Source organism: Gossypium arboreum, chromosome 11 (genome assembly GCF_025698485.1).
Source record: "Gossypium arboreum isolate Shixiya-1 chromosome 11, ASM2569848v2, whole genome shotgun sequence".
Classification (NCBI taxonomy): Eukaryota; Viridiplantae; Streptophyta; class Magnoliopsida; order Malvales; family Malvaceae; genus Gossypium; species Gossypium arboreum.
Window position 1 is genome coordinate 10,778,878 of NC_069080.1, and position 26,123 is coordinate 10,805,000.

General features: G+C 33.6%; 2 protein-coding genes and 2 long non-coding RNA genes across 4 annotated transcripts; 1 reads left to right on the top strand and 3 right to left on the bottom strand.

Annotated features, from left to right (window-relative positions):
* Positions 1–8,154: 8,154 nt before the first annotated feature.
* Positions 8,155–8,879, bottom strand: LOC128284168 (uncharacterized). The gene is made up of 2 exons (XR_008274517.1): positions 8,392–8,879; positions 8,155–8,286 (listed from the first exon to the last, which is right to left on the bottom strand). It is a non-coding gene; the product is annotated as an uncharacterized LOC128284168 (long non-coding RNA).
* On the top strand, positions 8,243–17,794 carry LOC108470612 (pleiotropic drug resistance protein 3-like). Its single transcript, XM_017771972.2, has 24 exons — positions 8,243–8,728; positions 9,495–9,618; positions 9,976–10,061; positions 10,196–10,280; positions 10,489–10,648; positions 10,726–10,802; positions 10,897–10,950; positions 11,035–11,125; positions 11,302–11,603; positions 11,681–11,962; positions 12,053–12,366; positions 12,456–12,616; positions 12,696–12,799; positions 12,889–13,042; positions 13,144–13,275; positions 13,404–13,474; positions 13,550–13,879; positions 14,228–14,518; positions 14,881–14,964; positions 15,178–15,311; positions 15,674–15,901; positions 16,596–16,767; positions 16,856–17,110; positions 17,341–17,794. Exons 1-24 carry the CDS (start codon positions 8,322–8,324, stop codon positions 17,605–17,607), a joined length of 4,365 nt encoding a protein of 1,454 aa, XP_017627461.1. The 5' UTR covers positions 8,243–8,321; the 3' UTR covers positions 17,608–17,794.
* LOC128284169 (uncharacterized) lies at positions 9,900–10,284 on the bottom strand. The gene is made up of 2 exons (XR_008274518.1): positions 10,183–10,284; positions 9,900–10,108 (listed from the first exon to the last, which is right to left on the bottom strand). It is a non-coding gene; the product is annotated as an uncharacterized LOC128284169 (long non-coding RNA).
* Positions 17,795–18,343: 549 nt separating the features above from the next.
* Positions 18,344–25,114, bottom strand: LOC108473603 (squamosa promoter-binding-like protein 1). Its single transcript, XM_017775272.2, has 10 exons — positions 23,710–25,114; positions 23,373–23,554; positions 22,459–22,955; positions 21,637–21,711; positions 21,447–21,554; positions 21,231–21,348; positions 20,971–21,112; positions 20,655–20,805; positions 19,391–20,026; positions 18,344–19,010 (listed from the first exon to the last, which is right to left on the bottom strand). The coding sequence occupies exons 1-10, from the start codon at positions 24,309–24,311 to the stop codon at positions 18,564–18,566; spliced, it is 2,958 nt and encodes a 985-aa protein (XP_017630761.1). The 5' UTR covers positions 24,312–25,114; the 3' UTR covers positions 18,344–18,563.
* Between the last annotated feature and the right edge of the window lie 1,009 nt (positions 25,115–26,123).

The following is a 26,123-nucleotide window of genomic DNA, read 5'->3' on the forward strand; positions in this document are numbered from 1 at the left end:
GTAAATAAAAAACATGACAACATAAAAATGACAATGAAGATGAAAACGATAATAATAATAATAATGTTGATAATAATAATAGTAGTAGTAAAAATAATAATACTAATGATAATAATAAAAGTAATAATAAGAATATTATTATTAGTATTAATAATAATGATAATAGTAATAAAAATAAAAAATAAAAATAGTAATAGTAATAAAAGTGAAAATAATAGTATTAATAACGGTAAATACAAATAGTAACAACAATTATACAAATAATAAATAATCTAAAGTTTGAAATTATTTAAAAGATACAAATAAAATAAATGATGAAATATTAATAATAAGAGTAATGATATATAAATAAAATAAGTGTGCTAAAATATATATATTAAATTAGTTAATATAAAAATAATAACGTATAAGTAAACACAAAAAAGAAAATATTATAATAATAATAATAATAATAATAATAATAATAATAATACAATAGTAATAATAATAAAAGGTATAATAATCTATTAGATAGTAAAATAATAATAATAATAATAATAATAATAATAATAATAATAAATGGTAATAGTGATATTAGTAATAATAATAATAATAATAATAATAATAATAATAATAATAATAATAATAGGAAATAATAGTACATTAATAATGATAGTATATGTTAATAACAATAATAATATATAAAAATAGGAAATAATAATATGGTAAAAATAATAATAATAATAACAAAAATAGTAATAATAGTATGTGAAATAATAATTGTAAAAATAATAGTAATAATTATATTGATAATACTAATAATAATAGTAGTAAAAAATAAAAATATAAAAATAATAATAATAATAGTAAAATGACAATAAAATAAGATAATAATAATGATAAAAAAATAAAAAAATAATAACGGCAATAATAATAATACCATAATAAAAAAGAAATAATAACATGTAAATAATAATAACAATAATAACAATAATATATTTATAATAATAATAATAGTAAAAATAATAAAATTAACTTTTTATAATAATAATAAATTTATAATAATATATTTATAAGAATAATTAAAAAGGGGATTAAATTGAATTCAAAACAGAAAGTTTGGGGAAATCTAGAAATATATAAAAGAGAAAAGGACTAAATTGCATGCGTAAATACCCAGGAGGGACTAAAATGGGCAATAACCCCTCGCTTCAAAACGCGCAGCATAAGGAAGGACCAAAATGAAAACCAAAATAAATTACAGGGTAAAATTAGAAATAATGAAAAATTAAATTTCAAAACAATAAAAAAACGGAAGGGCTAAAAGTGCAATTAGCCCTTCCATTGAAAACACGCGAATCCTTGGCCTGGAGCGGGTCGGGTCGTGGGTTAAGCTCAAAACAATGTCGTTTTGGGGTTTAAGGACCCAGGCCAAAACAACGTCGTTTTGGCCCTCTGTTTAAGTAAATTTTCAAAAAAAAAATCATTTCAACACCCCTTTTAAAAAAAAAACTTCTCCCTCCCCTTTTTCTCTGAAGTGCCTCCCCCCCCTCAGGCCAAGCTCCTGAGCTCTCGCCAGTAGAGGCGTTGTATGCCACCACAAGCACAGTGGCGGAAATTCAAAAAGGGTATATATTTTTTTCTTTCTAAATTTTTAATATATATATATATATATATGTGTATTTGGTAAGAAAATAAAGGAGAAATTAGGTTCAAAATAAAATAAAATAAAATAAAATAACAAAAACGAAAATAAATAAAACCTTTATTTCGAAACCTTTGAACTCTGTTTGGTGTTTCTTGCTACGATTTTGTGTTGGTGTTTTAAACTTTTTTATGGTATTTCCACCCTTTTATGTTTGAATGTCTATTTTTATTTCCAAGCAAAAAAAAGTCCCTTTTAGTTTACATTTTTAGGGCTTTTATAGCCTGATATTACAACTATTCTTGCTGTCATTTCTTCTCCGGTTTTGCAGGTGCATGGGCACTGTTGGCACGGGCGGTGGAGAAGATGAGTCAGAGGGTAGGTGGCCGAAGGTGGTGGCAGACCTAGGTGCGGCGCACCTAGGGTTTTTATTTTTTCTTCTCTTTTTTTTTTGATTTGGGCTATTAGGGTTAGTTTGGGCTTGGGTTGATATTTGGGTTTAGGAATTTGGTTTGGTTTTGTATTATTGGGTTAGGATAGGTTGGGTTTTGGGCCAAGCAAATTGGGCTTGTAACACTTTCAATTCAGAAATTTCTGGAACACATAATCGATTATGATATCTCAAACAACCATAATCATCAATACTGAAATTTTTCTAATGTGTCAAGATTGAAAATTTGATATTTGAAAAGTATATGGACTAAGAATGAGCCAATTAGAGAACATGGATTAAATCTATAATTCGACATATAGTACAAGATTAACAACAAATTTTAATAACTGAATTTAACTGTTACTGTTTGGATGAGAATTGAAATTTTAAAAATTGAAAAGTACATGAACTAACATTGATAAGTTCAAAAAGTATAAAAACTAAATTTGATCAAATTAAAGTATAAAAATTAAATCCACAACTTATCCATAATACATAAACTAATAGCATAATTTAACCTAATTAAATCTAGCATCCTTGCTAAGGCTTGATTAATTTGTGTGTGTTGCAAACAAAACTTTAACATGGAAAGATTGATGCCTTAAAATTTGAAGTGTTAAAATTCAAGTTCAAATTCTATAATCATGATAAGTAATCATATATCGGTTCACAATTTAATTTATTTTTATTCAAATTTTTATCATGTGTGATTCCTATAAAATATATTAATAATGAGGTCCAAGTATTTCACTTTTAATTTTTATATATTACAAATTGAAGGAAAATGAATTTCAACCCTGATTTTTTTTTTTTTTGAACCCTGATCTTAAATATACATTTAAGCACAGCTGTCGGAACTTTTGATTTTGTTCAATATTAATTTATTTTATTAATTACTTTCGTATGGGATGCTGTCCTATTTTGCCTTCCTATTATAAAAGCATCTCAATTTTATTTTATGATATTATTAATGTGTTTTAGTATATTATTTTAAATTTATCGATAGTTTTTAGATATTTATAATTTAATTTATAGTTACTTAATAAAATATTATATATATATATATATATATACATACATATATAAAAATGCGAATATCAGGAAGGTAATCAGAATGAAAAGGGTTTGTTGATTTAGTCCAAAAGTTGTACCCTATTTTTACTGGCAGCTAAAGAATTCTTTGTTTTAATTTGATACATAAAGTTGCAATTTGTTATACATGATAGTCCAACTTTTTTTTTCCTTCTGTTAAGAAAAATATCAACTTACGTAGCCCATCACAAAATAGTTATACATGTCAATTCTGCTCTAAATCTAAAAATTCTACTCGAAATCAAAAAATTTCACCCGCTCAATTTGAATTTGACCCATCTTAATTTAACGATCAAAAGTTAACAATTTAAGCTCAAATTGGCTTAAACCTAAAATTGATCCAACTTAAAATTTACTTGATCCCAAAATTGACTTGGCTATAAAATGATTTGAACATGTGATGACATGGGAAAAAACCCGAAATAATTTATACTTAATTTTAGTATAATTTTAAAATAATAATATTATACTTATAACCTAAATTATAATTTATTTTGGTAGTAAATTACAAATACATTAAACACTTAATGAAAAGAATATATATATCATCTTTTGTTTACAATAAAATTAACAAAAAGGAAATGATGAAAATACATTGTAAATCTGAAAAAAAACTACTATCATACAACGAATAAACCTAAAAGAATTAAAATTATATCGGAAAAAATAAAAATATATTGTAAAGGTAATAAGAAATAGATGTATTCTAAAATCTAGACTTCAAAGTAACGTGGTGTCGGAAAATTTTGAGAGACCAGAATTAAATTGTATATTTTATTATAATAAAAATATGATTTTATCATTTTAGTAGTTTATATATTCATAATTTTAAAAGATTAAATCAAAATTTTATTAATTTCAAGGGTCAAACTATAATTTTACTATTACTAATTTAAAATTTTATAAATTATAAACAGTTTAAATAAAAACTTTTCTATTTTAGGGTGTTGAGGTCTCGGCCACTGTTCAAAGTTAAAACGAATCACCTATTCGTACAGAAATATAATCAAATTTTAATATTAAACACAATTACAATAAATTGATAAAGACGAGAAGACATAAAAGAAGGGGATAGAGTAACATTTAAACTCTAAACTTCACAATTTTTTTTCAATTTCGTCCTTGAACCTTTGTTTTAATTAACATTCGACTCCCAAACAATTTAATTTACTTTTCAACGACCTAAAAGGCTTACAGCTTGAAATTTATGCTGGAATCGAATCACAAAAAATCCGGACATCATGGAAGAAAGAATAAAGATCAGACCAGACAACTACTGCGAGGCTCATTTATTGCGTAAGACACACACAGTTTGCGCATCATCTCTTACTTCTGTTTGCCTCCCATTGGTTAAATTGGAAGTCCAGTTGCCAAATTATTTAAATGTTCATTGGTTAGGGCAAAATGATATGGTGAAGATTTTGTAGCTTCAATGTTAATCTACCATATATCACACGATAACCCTTTATATTTTCTAAAACAGCTGTACTTATACATCACGTGATATGCCCCAAATGCTAGCAATTTATGATTTAACTAATCCCAAAAACTGCACTTATTTATTATCCAGGTACTCTCTGCTGAAAACAAGTACAATGGGGGGAGTTTAGAAGAGGTTCAAGGGTCATAAGTTTAAAATTTTTGTAATTTAATCCTTTATAGATATACTATAACTCTCCTAAAAATATAAGTAGGTCTTTTTTAAGGTTTAAAATTTTTGCAGTTTTTCCCTTTGTATATATACTTGTTTTTAGATGATCAAATTTAGTTGATTTTAGATGATCATGAATTGGTCAAATTTAGATTGAACCGATCGTAATATTATAATACTATTTCTTTTAAATTAATTATTTTTATATTTAAATTAATTGTCATGTTAGAATGCTATTTCTTTTGAATTGATTATTTAAATCGATTGTAATATTAAAACTATTTTTTGAATTAATTATTTATATGTTTAATTCTATTATTATATTAAAATATATATTTTTAAATTGATTGTTTATTATGTAGTAAATCCACAGCTAAAGAAGCGTGCATTTCAGAAAAAAAAATAAGTGTGCATACATAGATTCATTTATTACTCAAATCAGGTGATATAAATAATTAAATCCCCATTTTCGGTACTCCACAAGACATCTGCACACATTTCAAGATTCAATTAGTTTGGAAAGTCGACGTTTAATATATATAAATTTCAAGCTTTGCCTGCATGTATGAATGCATGACTTTCTCCTTTAACGCATTTTAGACTTTGATATTAAAGCCGTAACCATTGACCCTAAACCTCCCTTCCACACCGAACAGCAGCCTGCTGGTTTATTGGTTAATTATGACATGAACCCTTCCCTGTTTAAAGCAAAATATATTTATACATTAATCAAGTTTAGGAATAAATATATGAACAAAAAAATTAAATGAATATTTTAATATTTTTATTTTATATTCTTAAGTAAACCTTGAAATTATTGCGAGTTCAAAGTCAGAAAAACACCAACCTTCGAGTATATATCTATCATTTTTTTTTTCTCATTTGATTGCTATAGCAACCTCAAATTTCATATGATATGAAACTTTGTTAAGTGGTACATCCTAATTAGAGGCGATTCTAGGGGTGGCATGGCCCCAGCCCTTTTAAAATGAAAATTATTATTTAAGTTTTTAATTTTTTAAAATTTAAAATTAATAAAAATAAAATTATACTTTGGTCCTTAAAATTATAAAAATTTAATTTAATCTTTTAAAAATTATAAAAATATAAACTATATAAAAAATTAAAATTTCAATCTATCCCTAAAAAATTATTTTGGATTCCCCGCTAATCCTAATCAACCCTTTTATCACCTTAAATTACCCATTATAAACCAAATCCTGGTCAACGTACAAATGGAGCAAAAACAGCGGATGTTAATGGGAGCCATGTACTTTCGCCTACCAAATTTTGTAACCTCTATTAGTAGCCTAAATCTTTTGAAAATTTTACTTAGGTTTTCTTAAAATTTTTCATTTTGAAAATTTATTAAGATTTTCACAACTTTTAAAAGTTTCAATTAAACCTCCAATTTCAAAAAAATAAAAATAAAAATTAAAATAGTCGTTTTTGTTTAACTCAGGTTACATTTTAATCACTTATGTTTGAAATATTACATTTTAGTCACTTACGTTATCGTATTATAACATTTTAATCATTAAGCCGTTAATTACCATTAACGGTATAACGGTAAACTGATGTAGCACGTTAAATCATCATTTCAAACAAAAAATTTAGGTTAATTTACACAACCGATCCCCATATTTTTTTCGTTTTAAGGAATTTAATTTTTTTCTCTTATGTTCTTTTAATTTTTTTATTTTTCATTATCTTTTGCTTCTCCGTCTATTTTCTTCCCTTCTTCATTTTCTTTAACGTAGTTTTTCTATGTTTTCCATTTGTTAAAACAAGTCTCTGTACTTTTATTTTTTAAACAATTTAATTTTTTGAGTGATGCAAGCTTGTAAATTAGTTTTAAGTTTTAACAAATGAAAATATAAAAGAAAAACTACATTAAAAGAAATAAAATGGAGGAAAACAGATAGAGAAGTAGAAGATAATGCAAAATAAAGAAAAAAAAAGAAAGTTAAAAGAACATAAAAGAAAAAAATAAATTGCTCAAAATGAAATAAATATGAGGACCAATTATAAAATTTAACCTAAAATTTTCGTTTGAAATAATGATTTAATGTGTCACATCAGCTTACTATCACATCGTTAACGACAATTAACAGCTCAGCGACTAAAATGTTACAACGTGATAATGTAAGCAACTAAAACATAACATTTTAAACATAAGTGACTAAAATGTAGCCTAAGGTAAATAAAAAAGACTATTTTAACAATATACCCAACAAAAAATTAGTTGAACCCTTAATTTTTTAAAAAAATTTAAATTTCAATTAGATTTATTGTCAAAATTCCGCACTACGCAAAACTATAACTTGGCAAAATGTTGGATCCTTAATTATAATAACCATCAAACTGGACAACATTAACTAAAGGGAAAAAGAAGCACTATAATTTCAAAAAATCCAATTGTGCAATCGGCGGACTGTATTGCTAGTCTGATGCATCAGGTTATTAGTTTGAGGATGTTCACAGATCCTCCTCTACTGATACAAAGTTTTCTTGATGAGGACTTGATTGCTTTATTTAAGGCAAAGTCCTTGGAACTTTTCATATGAGGTGTTGATCCTCCTTTTGTGTGTAAAAAATATTATGCAAGCGGCTGAATCATAGAATTTAAGGTTAAATAAGATCTGCAGTTGAAATTCTTTAATTTTTTTAAGATCTATTATTATACATAAAAGTACATATATTATAATATAAAATTAAATTAATACAAATAGGAAATGAATAAAGAGTCAAACAAAACTCATATATAATATATACACATGATTAATCGAAGATCACATGAAATTATGCTTATGTAACTTAAATTCGAATGTTCAAAATTCAAAACTTCCTCTAAGTTGTTGTTGGAAAATAGTTTAATTATTTAGCAAATAAACTTCCTCCGTAATTTTATTTTTAAAATTTATCATGACTAATATATTAAAGAAATCTTAACTTACCACATTTTATTTATATTATTTTCTCCTAAAAAATAATATAAGGGTTTATTTAAACAAAATATAATAATTTAAGGATTTCTCCCACAAAATCCCACAAAATGATGAATTGCTGAGTAAGACTAAAATTTTTTGTTGAAAGATGTATCATGTTATATTAATTAATTTAAATTATTTTTAACTTTTAAAAATTTTATATTTACATTTTTTCACATTAAATTTATATATTCAATTTATCAGATTCATCCACTATATTTTATTCAATTTCTTCCGCAATCTTTTGTACTCACAAGAAAGCTTTGTTTTTGTTTCGTATTATTTTGACCAAATAATTAAGGCAATATATATAGAATGCACACATAAAGCAGTCCCATACTGTAACTTTGACCGAAGCTCAAGATTTAAAAATAAAAATTGCATTCAAAGTAGTAACGTAAGCAGCTTTAGCCTTTACTTGATAATAAATAGATAACTAAGAGGCAAATAGAAGCATGCAAAAACACGACACGGTTCATATTTATCATCCAACTCCCTGAAAGAAAGGTCTCTCTTTAGCGAAAAAGAAAGATGGGCCATCATGAAGTAGGGAACCATGACATGGAAGAGCTGGGTGAGACAGAGAGAAACCTGAGGTCACCTTTTCGCCACTTATCGTCAAGCTTCAGAAGCACTACCTCGGACCTCGCGATGTCGTCGTCGTTGAGAGAAAATAATGATGACGAGATCGAGTTGCAGTGGGCTGCGATTCAGAGACTGCCCACTTTTAAGCGCGTAAGAACCTCATTGTTCGATTTCGAGCTTTCAAATGATACTACCAAAGAAGAAGAGGATATCAAAATTGAAGGGAAGAGAAAGGTGATCGATGTTACCAAGCTGGGAGCATTGGAGCGCAGCGTTTTTATCGAGAAACTCATTACCAAAATTGAGTACGATAATCTTCGCCTCTTGGAGAAACTGAAAGAAAGAATAGGCAGGCAAGAATCTATACGTCTCTCTCTTCTTCTTCTTCTTTTTTTGTTTCGAAGCAGTTATTATACCGTTTACCTTTCATGCTTGAAAAACTTGCATTTAACAAAAAAAGCTAGCGAATGCCTTGCGCTTCAATCCTTTTGAGTTTCCCCTCAGTTGAAACTGAAAAATATTAATTAGGATGTCACAATATTTTCTGTTTTCATTTTTTTTTTAAATTTAAAACAAGTTTAGTAAATAAAAAATTTAGTTATCACTAATGAAAATATAAAAACACTTTTGGCACATGCGTTCATAGTTGAGTCAGGTTAGATTCAACCAAACTTATTCATGATATCATATCATACATATAGTTATTTAAATTGGGCTAACCTAAAATATGAGTTTCAAAATTCACTCAAATTTATCTATGTTACTATTATTTTTAAAACTTTTAAAAGTATGATTATTTTATTTATTATTTATATATATCTTTCACTATCCTTACATATTTTCTATTAAAATTTTAAAGATAATTACCTAAAAATATCTAACATAAATAAATTAAAATATTTTTAAATATTTTATAGTATAGTATAGTATATTTAATCAATTATGGAAAAAGCAAAATCATAAGTATTATGGTTTAATGCAATGCTTATGCATGTATTATATCTAATAGTATGAGTAACATCAATATATATGAAATTGATTTATGAAAAATAAGTCAATCAAAAGATACAATATGTTATAAATTCCTAGCTTGCAGCTGACAGTGACATTTGTGCTTAGAGTGGGGTTGGAATTTCCGACTATTGAGGTGAGATTCCAGAATTTGTCAGTGGAAGCAGATTGTGAAGTAGTTCAAGGGAAGCCCATTCCTACACTTTGGAACACCATCACCACTGTATTCTCTGTAAGTATTTTTTGCAATATGTCCCACTACAATTGTTTCTTACTAAATATAATATCTAAAAAAACTATAGAAAATGAAATATCTAAAACATCTATTCATAATAGCTTACCTTACCCATCCTAAAGCAAATCAATAATACAGGTTTTCTTCCCAAATCTTCATAGCTTTTTCAGCTTTATATGCTTAAATAATGGGAAATTCTTTGTTTTTAGAAAATTAAATAACTGGGATCATCTTCTTCACTCTCATAATACATAAAATTGTAATATTTTGGTTTCATCTTCCTCAAATGCGCTCTTTTTCATTACTATTTGGATATATATCACCCTAATGGGAGAGATTTATAATGTTAAACAGGCTTTGACAAAAGTTAGCAGATGCAAGTCTCAATCATACAAGATAAAAATTCTCAAAGATATCAGCGGCATCATCAAGCCCTCAAGGTTCACTTTGGCTATCGACTTCTACATTCTTGTCAGCTATGCATGATCTATGAGTTTAGGCTACTTTTTAGATAACAATAGTTACACCAAAAAAGTAACAGATAAGCTGCCAAAAACTCACTGTTTTTATGCAGGATGACTCTATTGCTTGGCCCTCCAGGCTGCGGAAAGACCACCTTGTTACAAGCACTTTCAGGGAAGCTTAATCCATCTCTCAAGGTTTTCTATTTTCCCATCAAATCCCTCTTGAATTAGCAATCTGAATAATCTGCATTAGCCGACACCGGAAATACAATACAAAATTTTAATCATTGATTCCAAAACTACAACCAAATGACATGTAGCATCTAATAAGTTCAAGAATAACGAATAACGAAAAGTTTGTGGATTGAACTACAATCAATCTTGGGGAATACTTTTATTTCAGGTCACAGGGGAAATATCCTACAATGGTTACAAGTTCACAGAGTTTGTGCCTCAGAATACATCAGCTTACATAAGTCAATATGACCTACACATTTCTGAAATGACTGTAAGAGAAACACTTGACTTCTCAGCTCGTTGCCAGGGCATTGGAGACAGAGCAGGTATATTACTTTGCATCTTGTACCAACAATCATACTTTCATAACAGGAAACTGATCTTAAATTGTCTATGAATAAAGATATGTTAAAAGAAATCAGTAGAAGGGAGAAGCAATCTGGCATTGTTCCGGAACCAGATATAGACACATTCATGAAGGTAATTTGCTAGAAATAGTGTTCATATCAGCACTTAGAGAGGGCAGGATATCAAGGCCTTTGGAGCCACTTCTGACTATAATCGGTGTTAACAGGCAATTTCTGTTGAAGGATTAAAAGGAACTCTCCAGACAGACTATATATTGAAGGTAATTCTCTCGAAAGAAAAGAAATGTATAAAATGAAATCCATGTTCTTCTCTAACAGTTCCACAATCATTCATTTCCACTCAGATTCTTGGACTGGACATTTGTGCCGATACTATAGTGGGAGATGCAATGAACAGAGGTATCTCAGGAGGTCAAAAGAGAAGGCTGACAACAGGTTGTGCAGTTCTATCACCTTCCTATTAAAGTTATAAAGTTTAAGAGAACCGAGATTAATGTTCTATAAAGCCCTAGCAAGTAACAAGGGACCTTTATGAAACCCTGATCATATAACTCCCTGAGCCATACAAAATCATGTCATTCTAATAGATTTTCTATGTTTTCTTTTGATAGGGGAAATGATAATCGGTCCAAATAAAGCACTCTTTATGGATGAAATATCAACTGGCTTGGACAGCTCCACTACCTTCCAAATAGTTACCTGTTTACAGCAACTAACCCACATTACAGAGGCAACACTTCTAGTATCACTTCTTCAACCGGCACCAGAGACCTTTGATCTCTTTGATGACATTATTCTGATGGCAGAAGGAAAGATTGTATACCAAGGACCACGCAGTTCTGTTCAAGAGTTCTTTGAACATTGTGGTTTTAGGTGCCCTGAGCGCAAAGGCGTTGCTGACTTCCTCCAAGAAGTATGTGTTCATTAATCCACTTAGAACGTTTCATGTCATTTTTCTTTAACTGATGTTTTAAAATAAATTAATTTCAGCTGCTTTCTGAAAAGGACCAAGCACAATATTGGTATCGTAAAGACCAACCTCATAGTTTTGTTTCTGTGGACAACTTTATAGTTGCATTCAAGAAGTTTCACGCAGCCCAGAAGCTAAATGAAGAACTGTGCACACCTTTCAACAGACGTGAGAGTCATAAAAGTGCCTTGTCATTCAACATGTATTCAATGGGTAAATGGGAATTACTCAAAACATGCATGGCAAGAGAATGGCTTCTCATGAAGAGAAACTCATTTGTTCATATCTTTAAATCGTCACAGGTAATAACAATTATAATAAGCATGTGTATAGTATCAAACTTTGGTGATCAACATACCCACTAACCAGCCTTGGATGCTTCCTACATGCAGCTTGTAGTTATTGCACTCATGACGATGACCATCTTTATTCGCACTCGGATGAAGCTTGACCTTGTCCATGCAAGCTATTACCTGGGTTCCCTGTTTTATGCTCTCATAAGGCTTATGACGACCGGAATTACTGAGTTGGCATTAACTGTTTCCAGACTTTCTGTGTTCTATAAGCAAAGAGATTTCTACTTCTACCCAGCATGGGCATATTCCATTCCGGCTGCTATTCTAAAGATTCCATTTTCATTGATGGATGCTTTTCTGTGGACAGCTCTTACATACTATGTGATTGGTTACAGTCCTGAACCAGAAAGGTTTATTATGTTGACAAAAATTATCTAATGTTAAGGTAGCTAAATAGTAACAAATATTATCATCTTCTAAGCCTATTATTGGTTTTCAGGTTCTTCCGCCTGCTCTTCCTCCTTTTCCTTGTTCATCAAATGGCAATTTCACTATTCCGTTTAATTGCTTCAGTTGTCAGAGATCCACCTTTTGCAGCAAATTTTAGTCTTTTTACATTATTGGTGATATTTTTATTCAGTGGCTTCATAATTCCACGGCGTAAGTCCATTCATTACTTATATGAGGAGATTAAAAAGACGTAAAGAACTTATATTAATATTGCAAACCTTTTCCACAGCTTTACTACCTGCTTGGGTCAAATGGGGCTTTTGGCTTTCACCACTTGCATATTCTGAAATAGGTGTTGCAGTGAATGAATTTCTAGCACCAAGGTGGCAACAGGTGAAAGGAAAACAATTGTTATTTTGTTGTTCAAATGAAGATCAACATATCTACTGACACTCCCATGTTTTCTGGCCATTCACTTGCAGGTTTCATCTTCAAATGCCACCTTAGGACAGCAAGTTCTAGAAAAACGTGGGTTAAACTTCAGTGACTACTACTATTGGATATCAGCAGGAGCATTGATAGGGTTCTGGATGATTTTTAACATTGGTTTCACCTTTGCTTTGAGCCTTTTAAAGCGTAAGTTGTACCTTAGCAAGCATATACAAGAAAATAATGATAGAAAAAAAAATTGAGGTGAATAAAATCTTTGAAGTACTAACCTGTATATGTTGTTGCAGCTCCAGGGAGTTCTCGGGCTATTATTTCTCATGAAAGATTTTTTTACCTAAAGGCAAAAGAGGATTTGAGTGACACAGCTCTGCAAAAAGAATTGCCCAGTGTTGACTCTCTAACAGAAAGAAAAGTTAAGGGTGAGAAGCTCTTGTTATTTATATGGTACTACATTATATCAGAAAGCATTAACTGGATGCCATATGAAGTGAACAAATAATATAGGTTCGCATGCCAAAATAATATAATCATTTTTTTTTTTTTACAGGAATGGTTTTACCTTTTAAGCCCATAACGATATCATTCAAGGATGTGCAATACTTTGTTGATACTCCGAAGGTACTATGTTCATTCTCAAGCCCAATTTTTAAAATATAAATAAAATATTTTTTAATGTCTTCTATGTATTCCCAGAAACTGAGAGAGCAGGGGTATCCACAAAGACTACAGCTACTTCAAGATATTACCGGTGCATTTAGACCTGGAGTTCTCACAGCTTTGATGGGTGTTAGTGGAGCAGGGAAAACAACACTAATGGATGTACTATCAGGAAGAAAAACAGGTGGTTATATTGAAGGAGACATAAGAATTGGAGGGTACCCCAAAGTCCAAGAAACATATGCTAGAATATCAGCTTACTGTGAACAAACTGACATCCATACTCCAATGATTACAGTACAGGAATCAGTGATGTACTCAGCTAGGTTGCGTCTACCAACTGAGATTAATAAGCATAAAAGATTGGTAAGAAATGTTCAAACCTTATTGAAGTTTCGAATGCTCAATTAAACAAGTTGCACTTTCTAGGCAAAGATCCAAAATTCAGACCTATCCTTGCCACATGACCTCTATATCTAGAAAGGATCAGTTGCAGTAGTGATTTTATACTTTTGCGTGGAACTGGAAAAACTGTATATACCTCATGTAGAGAAAAAAGGAAGTGTACAAAATTGAAAAATATGTAGCAAACCGTCACCTACATAGGTGTGACATTGGCTTAAATTGTCCCTGAGACTTTTTATACATGCTAAGATTATATCATAATTATGAATAACTTGACTAAAGTTTTTAACTCACTTACCTATATAATAGGAATTTGTAGCAGAGGTTCTTCAAATGATTGAGTTGGATGAAATCAAAGATGCTTTAGTTGGCATCCCGCATGTAAGTGGAATATCACCAGAGCAGCGTAAACGGTTAACCATTGCAGTGGAACTTGTTTCTAATCCATCCATAATATTTATGGATGAGCCAACTTCGGGTTTAGATGCCAGAGCAGCTGCAATTGTCATGCGAGTTGTGAAGAATATTGTTAACACAAAGAGGACAATTGTATGCACCATCCATCAGCCAAGTATCGACATATTTGAATCATTTGATGAGGTAATTGAATGGCAGAATTGCATTCATGGTAATTAGTTCTTGAAATAAAAATTACAACTTAGCATTTCGGGAAAACTATTCTGGTGCTTTTTTATTCACATTTAAAAGAAATGAACTATCGTAGGTTATTAGATGGAACTTAATCATGCAGTAGACAAGAAACACCAAAGAGCAAAGAGAGCCAATTATAGATTACTTCTCAAATCTTTAGCTCCTCATCATAAGCTAAAACATGAAAAACCCTAATGGTTTATGTTAATGGAAAATTCTCACCAAAGTTAACTGGATAGAAGCATTTGGGCCTAAATACATTTTATCAGGTCCAACATTTGTTTCTGCATAACATGTGTGTATCCTTACAGCTTATTTTGATGAAAAGAGGGGGACAAATGATATATTCTGGAGAACTGGGTCAGCATTCAAGTAGGCTTATCGAATACTTTGAGGTAATCCTAAAAATCAATCATTATGAAAAGTTTATTTTGCATTACATGTCTACATGCTTTGTAGCTTGGAGTCTAGGACCTTAATCCCTATGCTTGACATGGAAATGAAAGTACAATAAAGGAATAGCACCCTAAGTAAAACATATGGCCTTTCTATGGCGACTCTCTTTTTAACTCGTCCAATCATGACAACAATTTACACCCGTCTGGCAGGGAATACCTGGAGTACCAAAAATTAAAGAAAATCATAACCCAGCGACATGGATGTTAGAAGTCACCAGTCCTCCTGTGGAAGCTCAACTTGGAATAGACTTTGCCTGTATCTACAAAGAATCCCATCTCTACAAGTAAGTCATTATCATAAATGTGTTAGAAAACTATTAAGTTGTCATGGTTTCGCCACTAACTAGGGTAAGTTAGAAAACTATTAAGTTGTCATGGTTTCGCCACTAACTAGGGTAAGTATTAAAGATGTCAAATTTGGGAATCTTGCAGTTCTTTTTTTTTTTTTTTTTTGACCGAGTCACTGACCCCTCCCCATTTAGTTCTTCATAGAACTTACGCATTCAGTTAAGTATTCCAGCATGCACCCTCTTTGCTTTCTTAGACCACTTCCCCCACCTAAAAGTAAATGAAGAAAGCTTTTATCAAATAAGGTCTTGCGTGCCTAACTTTTAATTCGAAGTGATATAATGTTTCTTCTCTGTAGGAGAAACAAAGAAATTGTTAAAAGCCAAAGCCTTCCAGCACAGGGTTCAGAGAAACTACAATTTTCTACACCCTTTCCACAAAATGGATGGGAGCAACTTAAAGCATGCCTTTGGAAACAGCACTTGTCCTATTGGAGAAGTCCCAAATACAACTTAGTACGGTTGGCATTTATTATTTTATCATCTTTGTTGTATGGAGTCTTACTTCGGCAGAAAGGACAAAACCTGTAAGCCGCTTTCTAGATCTTTTTTCACCCTTTACTATTATCGCCAATCATTTAACACCATGTTCTCATAGCTAGACCAAGAAATGTTCATTTATGAAGCGTCGCTAAGATTTATCTGATAGAGTTGACATAAAATGTGTGTTCATAAAGTTGATCATTGTCACAACCCCTAAGAAAATATGGTTGCTGGATATTCTGATTCCTCTACGTAAGTTTGTGTTCTTTTACTAGTCTAGCTGATGAAACTTTCCTGTTCAATTTGCTAGCTTTACTTGCAAGGATAAATAGAATGCCAAAGAGACAAAGAAAAGATATTAGTACTAACAACCTGTCTTCTCATGCTAAAATCTAAAGAAGATAGAGGAGGAGAGTGTAAGAGAGTTAGTAAGGACATACAAATTAAAATTTAGCTGATTAACAAAAATGTAAGAAATGTTATATCAAGTTAATTAGTAAGTGCAATTAGCACACCCTGACGATTCATGTTAGATAAAAATGCATTACTATCCTAGCACATAGTTATGAAAGTTACTTGGTGTAAAGCGAAACGAATCGAATTTTATATGAATGTCAATTCATACTAGAATTGTATCTATTGAACTGAAGTAAAAACTACAAATTTTAATTGCTTGGAGTATATTAGATTATATACTTACTGTGTGACATGCTGACATTCTATTCCCCCTTTCTAAAGACATGATGAGCAGGATTTTTTCAACATAATCGGATCGATGTATGTTTTCATGATATTCACTGGAATAAGCAGTTGTTCATCTGTTCTTCCATTCGTGTCTACTCAGAGGACAATAATCTACCGTGAAAGATTTTCCAGAATGTACTCTTCATGGGCATATTCGTTGGCACAGGTCAAAAATTTTATAGAATGCCTTCTGATACTGTGACACCTTTGAAGGTTGCATGTCTTGGTATAAATTTGCTCTTCCATATTTGCAGGTGATTATTGAGATTCCTTATATCTTTCTTGAAGCAGTATTATTCCTGACAATCACTTATCCAGCTGTAAACTTCTATGGATCCGCTTACAAAGTATTTTGGTACTTCTACACCGTATTTTGTACGCTGCTCTATTACAAATATTTAGGCATGATGTTGGTTTCTTTGACTCCAACTTTCCAAGTAGCTACAATCTTTGCAAGCCTCTGTTACACGTTGTTCAGCTTGTTCTCAGGGTATCTCATACCAGGACCGGTAAGCCAATTCTGTCTTGTCTTGCTAACTGAAACCCAATTTGATTTCACAATTTTTACAATTCCCAATAAAATTAATCAGTAAGGCACCTGTAAAACGTAAATAGCAGAATGGCTAGATTAACCATAAGAACATGCTTCAGCTTAAATGCTCACCAACTAAATTGATGCTACCACTCAATTTTTGTAGATAGCTAAAGTAACACATATCTGATACTTCATTACTTGCAGCAATTTCCTAAATGGTGGGTTTGGGGCTACTGGATTTCCCCAACTTCGTGGTCCCTGAAAGGTCTCCTCACTTCACAATATGGAGACATAGAGGAAGAAATCATGGCATTTGGAGAGCAAAAAGCACTCAACACCTTCTTGGACAGTCAGTATGGGTATAAACATCGAGATCTACCCATAATAGCCGTTGTACTACTTGCTTTTCCGCTTGTCTTTGCATCTGTTTTTACATATGGTATAGCTAAACTAAACTATCAAAGGAGATAACACGCTTCTACTTGAATTCCTAATCTCTCAGGCAAATTTTTGTAAAAGTATAAATTTATTTGCCCATTAATTGTAAATATATATTCCTACAATAAGTTAAACTATGATCCTAACAAACAATTCTATCCTCTCTGTATAGTATCTGTTAGTCTAACAAAGAAAGTTTCTGCCATTGAGCACTTGTAAATGTTAGTGTCACCCTATCCTGCTTTAATTATATGATATACAGTGTCACTTAAAAAGTCATAAAGCACCAAGAATACAGAAATCTATGCAACTAGAACACGTTTAATAAATCATCAGGTGAATTGTCATAGCCATTTTAAGGAACAGTTAAAGTAACTGAATTCATTCATTGCAAAGTGACGGAAAAAAGAGTAAAAAAGTGCTCACAGAAGAACGGGCTTTTATCTTCACGTGAATTACGGGTATGGCGATCGGTGGGTCATTTTTTACTTCTCCAGTGCAGAATTACCATACCAAACCTAGGAATCAGTAATCGATCAGCGTTGAAATCCTTTTCAAACCTGATTTGTGCCCATAGGAAAAAATGATCTGTCGGTTGCTTAACAACAACTTTGATACAGATTATTTTGCGATCCTGAATGTGTTAACGTGTATATCGTTGAAAAATGCAAAAGATCGTCAAATAAGATCAGTGCAACCCCTAATGTTACCAAAGTCGAAGTCGAGAATTTCAAAGCCCAGAGAGAGAGAGAGAGGAGTAGCATGCATGTTGTATAATGTTAATATATTGATAACATTCCATTGACGACTGACCCACAAATAAATATGTATGTTACGTGTGTGTAAACAATATTACTGCATCCGGAACTTGGTCCAAACACTGGTGTTATACACCACATCTCAATTTTACTTTTACAATCTACCGTAAAACGGATTACAGATACAAGCCACCTATTAAATGTTAACGACTTACGAAGAGTTATTGGACTTCAGCTAGTTCCATAGTCCAACAATTCCCACCTGAAGGGACGGAAAACATACAGAACTTCAGGACAGCTCTTAAATAGTAGAGCAACACAGACGCATACTGCAGCTATTGCTACCATTGATAGCATCGCAGGCCTGTATGCCAATGACCTGCTGGCTGTTCCATACGCATAGGCCAGCTTTTGATCACAAAGCTTGCAATGTCGCTTCATGGACCTTAATTCTAGTTGGCCAATCTCAAAGCCAGAAGTTGACTCGTTATTTTGCTTCCTGTTTGTGCTGCAATCAGAGAGGGGACCAGGAACGTCAACCACCACATGCTCAGAATGTCTCTTATTAATTTTCTTCTGTACGAGGTGGATGTATGAGTAGTGGCCACGTAGACGAGCATAATCTTCAGGTGTAGAGCCAGTGCTGTCTCGAGCACTCTTCCAAGCATCGATGCCGACCTGAATAGAAAATAAACAGTTGCTCTTCAAATGAAATTCAAGCCCCCGAAAAAAGAGAGAAAAGAACAGAAATATGTTCAGATTTAACGTTGAACACTTGGTCCCAATTTCAGAGAATTCTGAAGCAAACAACTCATGTTCAAATCCTTGTAGAAGTGTAGGGGGAGTGTCTTGGCAGTTTATCACAAGAGTGCACTCTTCAAATGGGTAATAGAGACCTATAAATTATGAATCAAGGAACTGTACTCGTGGCAGAATCCAGATTGAATGAAGAACAGGGGAACGCATTTCAGAATATCATCAAAACCATGCTAGAAAATTAAAACAATTCTTGTAGTTCCCTTCCTGGAACGCTCAGAAATAAATCAATAAGGGATTACCTTTCCAGGATCATCAGTTAATGCATCCAGTACGTCCTCAGAATCATCTTTACCAGCTGCAATGTGAAGAGGAGTCAAACCTGAAGGGCCTAGAGCATCAGGCCTAAACAAGAAGCTTTCATGAATCCCACCAGCTACCATCTCGTTCTCCAATCCTAATCTACTTGAACCTTTCTCAGGGATGAATCTCAAAAGGAGTTCCACCAGAGGTCTACAATTTTTCCTAACAGCTCTATGAAGAAGACCCATCTCTGTTAATGCAAGGTTAAGTGAAGGGTGCTCTCCTGAACCCACTACTCCATCAAGAAGAACATTTAAGAGTTTCTTTACTACAGCACACCATTCATGGTCCATAGAGAACTCCATAAGCCACTTAAACCGCCTTAGAGAAAAGGGTTCTGAGTTAGGATCCAAGTCGCCCAATCTAGACTTCAATTGACTTCTATGAAGCAGCCAACCAACTTCATGAATGAAGTCCATGGCTTGATTTTTGGCTTCCATTTTTCCAGTTCTGTCAACAGCTGCTTCAGCGTCAGTAATCTCCAGTAAACTCTCAAGCATACGGATCTCTGAACAAACATCATCCTCCGCAACTATGAAAGGAAAGAAACTGCTATTATAACCATCATCTTCAATCTGGAGAACAAGGAAATCTCAACTTCAGCTATTGAAAGGCATATTCAGAATAAATTATATAAGATGCATCTTATGACATGGATGTACGTAAAAGAAAAGAGAAAAAGAAACAAAAGCAAGTATTACAGTAGATTCTATTTATTTCCCATGCCATGAAATGAACATGGTGACAGGAGAACACAGTGCAACCGGAAAACCAGAAAGAGTCATGCCTCTACATTTTCACCATAAATACAATAGTCACAGAGCTAGAAATGAATTTATGGAAGACCACACAAGCATCTTCTACGACCCACTGTAAATACTTTTAAGAACTTAGATGAAGTTCAGAACATTTCCATTAAACACTCAGCCCTAGGACATGCCTCTTCCTCCCACCCACCTTCCTTCCCCCCCCCCCCCAACCAAGAAAAAAAAAGGGAGTCCATGCAAGGAGTTACCTCAAACCAGTATTTAACACCAAACTTGGATGAATTAAAACTACACCTATTATCCACAATCTACATTGTAAACTCTCACTCCATTAAAAAGGAACTTCGCTGGAATTCACATATAATCCTTGTCAAAGATAACAGCAAGGAAGGAGGGAAAACAATAGGATCAATTATAAGTACAAAAAAAAAATCACCTCAATGAATCCTCTTCCACTCACAGTGGGGATAGAGCAAGAAAAGTTAAGATACTGAAGTTCATCCTGCGCCTTGAATTCATCATTGTCATCCATCAACTCATGAGTAGCTTCCTGTACCAGATACTTCCCTTCTACTGCACAGAGCAACCTAGGATAGGAAATGCAAGAAAATTTTAGGCTCTAAAGCAAGCATAGAAATCCAATGCAAAACATACAATGCAGTAAATCTATATCTAATTTTATATACACTCTTAAGCCATTGAGGGTTACAATGACACAAGAATAATCACTGCAAGAATAACGTAAAGAATACCTTGTGGCTGGCCGAGACATATTGACACCTTTAACCGAAAATTTAGCTCTCTCAGTTGAACATAGAGCAATTGGCTTGACACTTATAATTTTACTAGAATCGTTGCTTCCGAGAGGTAAAGATGTATCTACGACAACCTGACCTGTAGCATAAAAGAATTGGTCAAGACATTCGATCCTGCATTAAAAAATCCTTCCCGTGGCCAATCATTTCAACATATCAATTAAATAAACACCGATAACGATAATGACCAAACAGACCTTTATAAATGAAAGCTATCTGATCTTGAACCCTTGTACAAATCCATCCAGTCCTCCAGAAAGTGTCATCTGAACAATCCAGAAGCTGATTCAAACTGAAACTCAGATCACAGCAAAGCTGACAGAAGATGACATAGGATTAAAATTATGAAGAAATTGACAGAATTTAAAAGCAAAGAAGATAAAAATCCATAGTTTCAAATAAATCAAGCTTACCTCATCCCATGCAGCCTCGGATTGACAAAGGTAAATTGTCAGAACAACGCAACCGGGCCTAATATAGCTCTCAATGTCAGTGGGACTATGAGATAGCCAGTCAAGAATCTGGAAGTTCAAACATTTTCATAAGTATATTTTTAAGCAATAAAACCCTAAAGTATAGTTGCATTCAGAAACTTTTATGTACCTGTGCTCGCAAGAGTAGAGGAAAATCATTTGGTTCTTTCCCAAATAATTTAAACACAATCCTATCGGTACGGCTCTGAAATGGTTAAAGTCAAAAACAAATCATCAGAGGTTAAAGTTTTAATAGCATATAACTTTATGATACTATAGATATTGCTCGAGGACAGTAGGATGGGAGATAAATTCCCTGCCTATGTTATATTAAGCAGAAACCGTCCAGAATTCTTAGAAGTAAATACTTGAGGTCAGCATAACATGCTAAACTTTGTGGTTCATGATTCCTTAACGAGGCCATAACCTGGCTCACTCTACAACTGTTTGAGGAGTTGGCTAATTCATCTTATCCCACATCTATCAAGTATTTTGGGTTTCTTGTGGTCTTATACTTAAGTTGGATTCCTCAATCTATTGCTGTGGTATCAAAGCTCGGGTTGTGTTCTGTTTTCTTCCCATCAAACCCCATGTGAGGTTGTCTACACATAAGCCTTGTTGAGCTACAAGTAAAGGGGAGTGTTATGCGATGTCATCCCACCACATCTACTAAGTATTAGGTTTTTGCACTCTTATATTCAAGTTGGGCCCCTTCACCTATTGCAAATTGGATTTAGGTAGGCTGCTTAACAAAGTCTTCACAGATTGATCTCAGAGAAGAGGCTTGACTACTATCTATTGTAACTCCTAGAACACAAACTTGTGGCACAATTTGAGCTTCCTTCAGAAAATTAAGCCATCTAGCAAATGTCCTATGCGTGAGAGAGAAATTCCATGGAATTTTTATCGACCAATGGCATTCGATCAAGCATATTATGCAACATAGAGATACCTGAGTATCACCACTAGAACTAGAAGGTGATTGGGCAGATACTGAATCTGAATTCCCACTGGTCTGTGGTGGACTTGACTGATGAGAGTCTTGTTGGACCCATGAAGGGCAATCAAGAGAACTAGTCCCCATATTTACAGGTGCAGGAAACCCTTCAATGTCATCTGCACCATAGTCTGAGTCAATATATGTGTCATTCAAATCAAAATTATTCATCTTGACCGATCCAGCTGCATTGCCCTGGACATTGGTAACCCTAGCATCATGAGAATGAACTCCTTTCTGTGGTATCTCTGATGCAGCTTCAGTGATGTGCTGCCTAAAAGGCCGAGGAGGGCCTTCACCATTCAAAAACAAAGCCGAACCAGCTTCTGAACCTTTAGGTTCAGGCAAAAGCCCAGATATGTTTCTTCCTCCTTGTTCATTAGTATGGTTTGCAAGGCTCTGTAGAAGCTGAGGTAGCACATCCTGATCTGTGGTCTGGTCAGATCTGTTAGCTGTAATATAAGAAAAACAGAATCATCCACCCCATGAAATGCAAACACAAAATATCCCAGGAAAAAATACGATAAACAGCATCATGCTAATGTCAAGAATGATTCCAGCTCTTCTGTGTCTTAGTTCTAAGTTTTCTTCTGATGGAAAAAAGGAGAAAAAGGAAAAGAAAGAACTCCTTAAGTTCACCTAGAACATAAATTTAGAGAAAGTATAAACTAATTTAAAATTCCTTTAGCCTTGCTTGTTCAAACATGGCCATCAAATCGCCTTACACACACACACACACAAAAAAAAAAAAAAGATTTGAAGAATGAAAAACCAGTCCCATTATTCAGGAAAAAAAAATGAACAAAGGTTATTATCAAGACATAAACCCATTAGCATTGGTTGTAGCAAAAAGCCATTGAGATACTTACAATGCATGTTTGAAAGTATTTTCAAGAGACTTAACAGTAGATAACCACTAGTCTGCTCATCATTCAGTGAATTGCCATTGACAACAGTGGCAGGGTTAGTTTTCCTCCTCCTTTTATTGTGGCCAGCCAAACGTCTGCGACAACTTCTCTTACCATCATCAAACTCTTGAAGAACATGAAACCTACAGAAAAAGGAGAAACAACAAATCATCCAAAATTTTTATTTTTGGATTGGAGTACACAAAATCACCAGACTTTCTGTCTGTCAGAACTTCTACAGATTAAACTAGCCTCTCTAATTCATTTCTACAAAGCAGGGAAAATCTTAAATGCTTACCTACTACACTGCTGACAAAATCGCTGCATGACATTTCCAACCAGTGCCTTGCTAGCCTTAGAATGCATCTCACAAACTTTATGCCGTCTATGATAATCCTTGGCATTGGTCAGATCAGCCCCACAGTCTTCAACCTGACATACTGCACGATTTCCAGATCCTCCATTCAACTTAGTCTTCTTCCCACTAGTTCCCTCCCAATTTTTCATCTCCCCTTGGCTGATTGGATAGCCATGATCACCTTGGCCCCCAAGCTTCAAAGTAAGGCTACCTGTTTCCTCATTCAAACTGTCATCTTCTACAACAGTAACCCTTCTCTTCTTCTCCAATTCCCTTTTCCCTTTCTGAGCTTTCGGATTCAATTCATCAGAGCATGATGATGAACTATTGGATGAATTCCCAGGAATCCCAGACCCCAGAGGAAAAAACTGCCTTCCCATGGTATCAGCAGAAATCGGATTTATCGAGCTAGCAATGAAAAGGTCACCATCCCATTTCCAATCATTCAAATCCCACTCCACTGTCCTTTTCCCGACTGCCCGCAAATCTGCTGGACTCATACCATAAAAATGATGAGCTTCACTTCCAAATCTAGCCTCCATTTATGAAACCCAGATAACGAGAAGATCCAAACCCAGGAATTTAACCTCAGAAAACACAATTTAACAAGAAAAACCCCGAACTTTAACGCTATCCCAGCTAGAGATAGCTTCAAAACCCTAAATAGAAAAAACTATAATAATTAATTACAAGCGATCAGCTTCAGCTCTTCCCCAAAAGTCCAAAAACAGTACACCAACGCATCCATGATTCCAATTAAGAACAACCCACATACCAAACCAAGTTATATATGAAAAGGAGACCACTTTTCACAGAACCCCAAAATCAAAGCACTGAGCTCTTTTCCCCCCTTACCTCACAACATTTCCATAAAAAACTGAAAAAAAAATACAATTTAACCGCGCATATAGAATCAAAGGTAAAGATTAACAGACTTAACGGTTACTTGCTAAGATAACAGCCTGTAGGAAAAAGTAAGGGAAAGTGTTCGCCGGGAAGTGAACGGCAGTTGAGACAAGTTCCAAAAGGTTTCTCAGAGGATGATGAATGATGATGGGAACGTGCTTGTTTCTTTGTAGGGAAGTGTTTGGGTAATGGTTTGGTGTGGCGTGGCACACAAAAAATCATAAATTTATTGATTTTAAAAATATAAAATCACTGATAAAAGAATACCCCTTTATTTTACCTGTTCGATGAAATTCGTGTGAGAGAAAGAAACTCGAAAATAAAGAAAAAGGGAAAGAGAGGAACAGATAGAGGAAAGAAACCTAAATAGTGGGTAAAGGCGTACACCGCATGTCTACAAATATAATTCACAAAATACCAAATAAAAAGTGATTAAGATATCATATAATATAATAAACATATATATTTATATCAATATAAAATAAAAACTCGAAAAACTCTTTTAAAATTGGGTACTATCATATAGCTTTGTTTCGGCTAAGTTCACGAGTTAGAGATAAGCGGACTCGAACCGTGACATCCGCCACAGGGTAAACCACCGCCTCTCGGGCCCCGATCGATTCTACCATAGAGGCCAACGATAGACAATAACTCCCCGAACACGACTTACAACTTTCATCGTCTTGTGCTCTCCAAAGAGCAACTCTTCTCAAAATCTCAAAAGGTCTTGAGTTGGAATCCCATTCTAACTAAGGATTCTTGTAGTTCGGAGGATCCTCTGAGAAAACCAGGGCAGCGGAGAGCTTTCCCCTCCGACTATTTGGTCTTAAGAATCTTGGTTTTAAGAATGAGTGATTGCCCTTCTCCAGACCCTCATCGCCCAACCCGAGGCGGACGACTAATGCATTCCACTTATTGAACAGGTTCTATGGTCGGTCCGCGACCCTCGGATACCAAGGCGTCCTTGGGGTGATCTCGTAGTTCTACGGGTGGAGACGATGGGGTTGGTCCATGGATTTTCCTTCCTTTTGCCGCATTTCGCTCAAAGGGTTGAAGGAGATAGTGCATCAAGTCATTCGCATGGGCCAACTTGATCCTCTTCCCGGGGATCCCGGATGGGGAACCTAGGGAGCCGCCGACTCAACTACCGTCCATGTACGATCCATACTAGATCGACCAACCGCCCATCCTACCTCTTCTACGTTCTTGTGACCCATCTTTGTCTCAAGAGAGTCTTTCGTTGGCATGTTTGGTCCTCTTCCCATTACTTAGAAAAAGTGAGCCACCGGTTCGGTACAAGATACTATCATTACCGCTGGACAATTAGACACTCAACCCGTAATCGCGAACGACCCAATTGCAAGAGCGGAGCTCTACCAATGAGCTATATCCCCGAGCCAAGTGGAGCATGCATGAAGGAGTCGATGCTTCTTCTATTCTTTTCCTTG

Bases quoted from the DNA above. Each gene is read 5' to 3' on its own strand.
- LOC108473603 (XM_017775272.2), bottom strand. From the start codon at position 24,311: ATGGAGGCTAGATTTGGAAGTGAAGCTCATCATTTTTATGGTATGAGT. The intron at 21,712-22,458 runs GTATCTCTATGT...TAACCATTTCAG, and splicing joins GTTCTAGTGGTGATACTCAG to AGCCGTACCGATAGGATTGT. The intron at 21,349-21,446 runs GTAAGCTTGATT...ATCTTCTGTCAG, and splicing joins CCGAGGCTGCATGGGATGAG to CTTTGCTGTGATCTGAGTTT.
- LOC108470612 (XM_017771972.2), top strand. From the start codon at position 8,322: ATGGGCCATCATGAAGTAGGGAACCATGACATGGAAGAGCTGGGTGAG. The intron at 10,951-11,034 runs GTAATTCTCTCG...ATTTCCACTCAG, and splicing joins AGACAGACTATATATTGAAG to ATTCTTGGACTGGACATTTG. The intron at 11,963-12,052 runs GTAATAACAATT...TCCTACATGCAG, and splicing joins ATATCTTTAAATCGTCACAG to CTTGTAGTTATTGCACTCAT.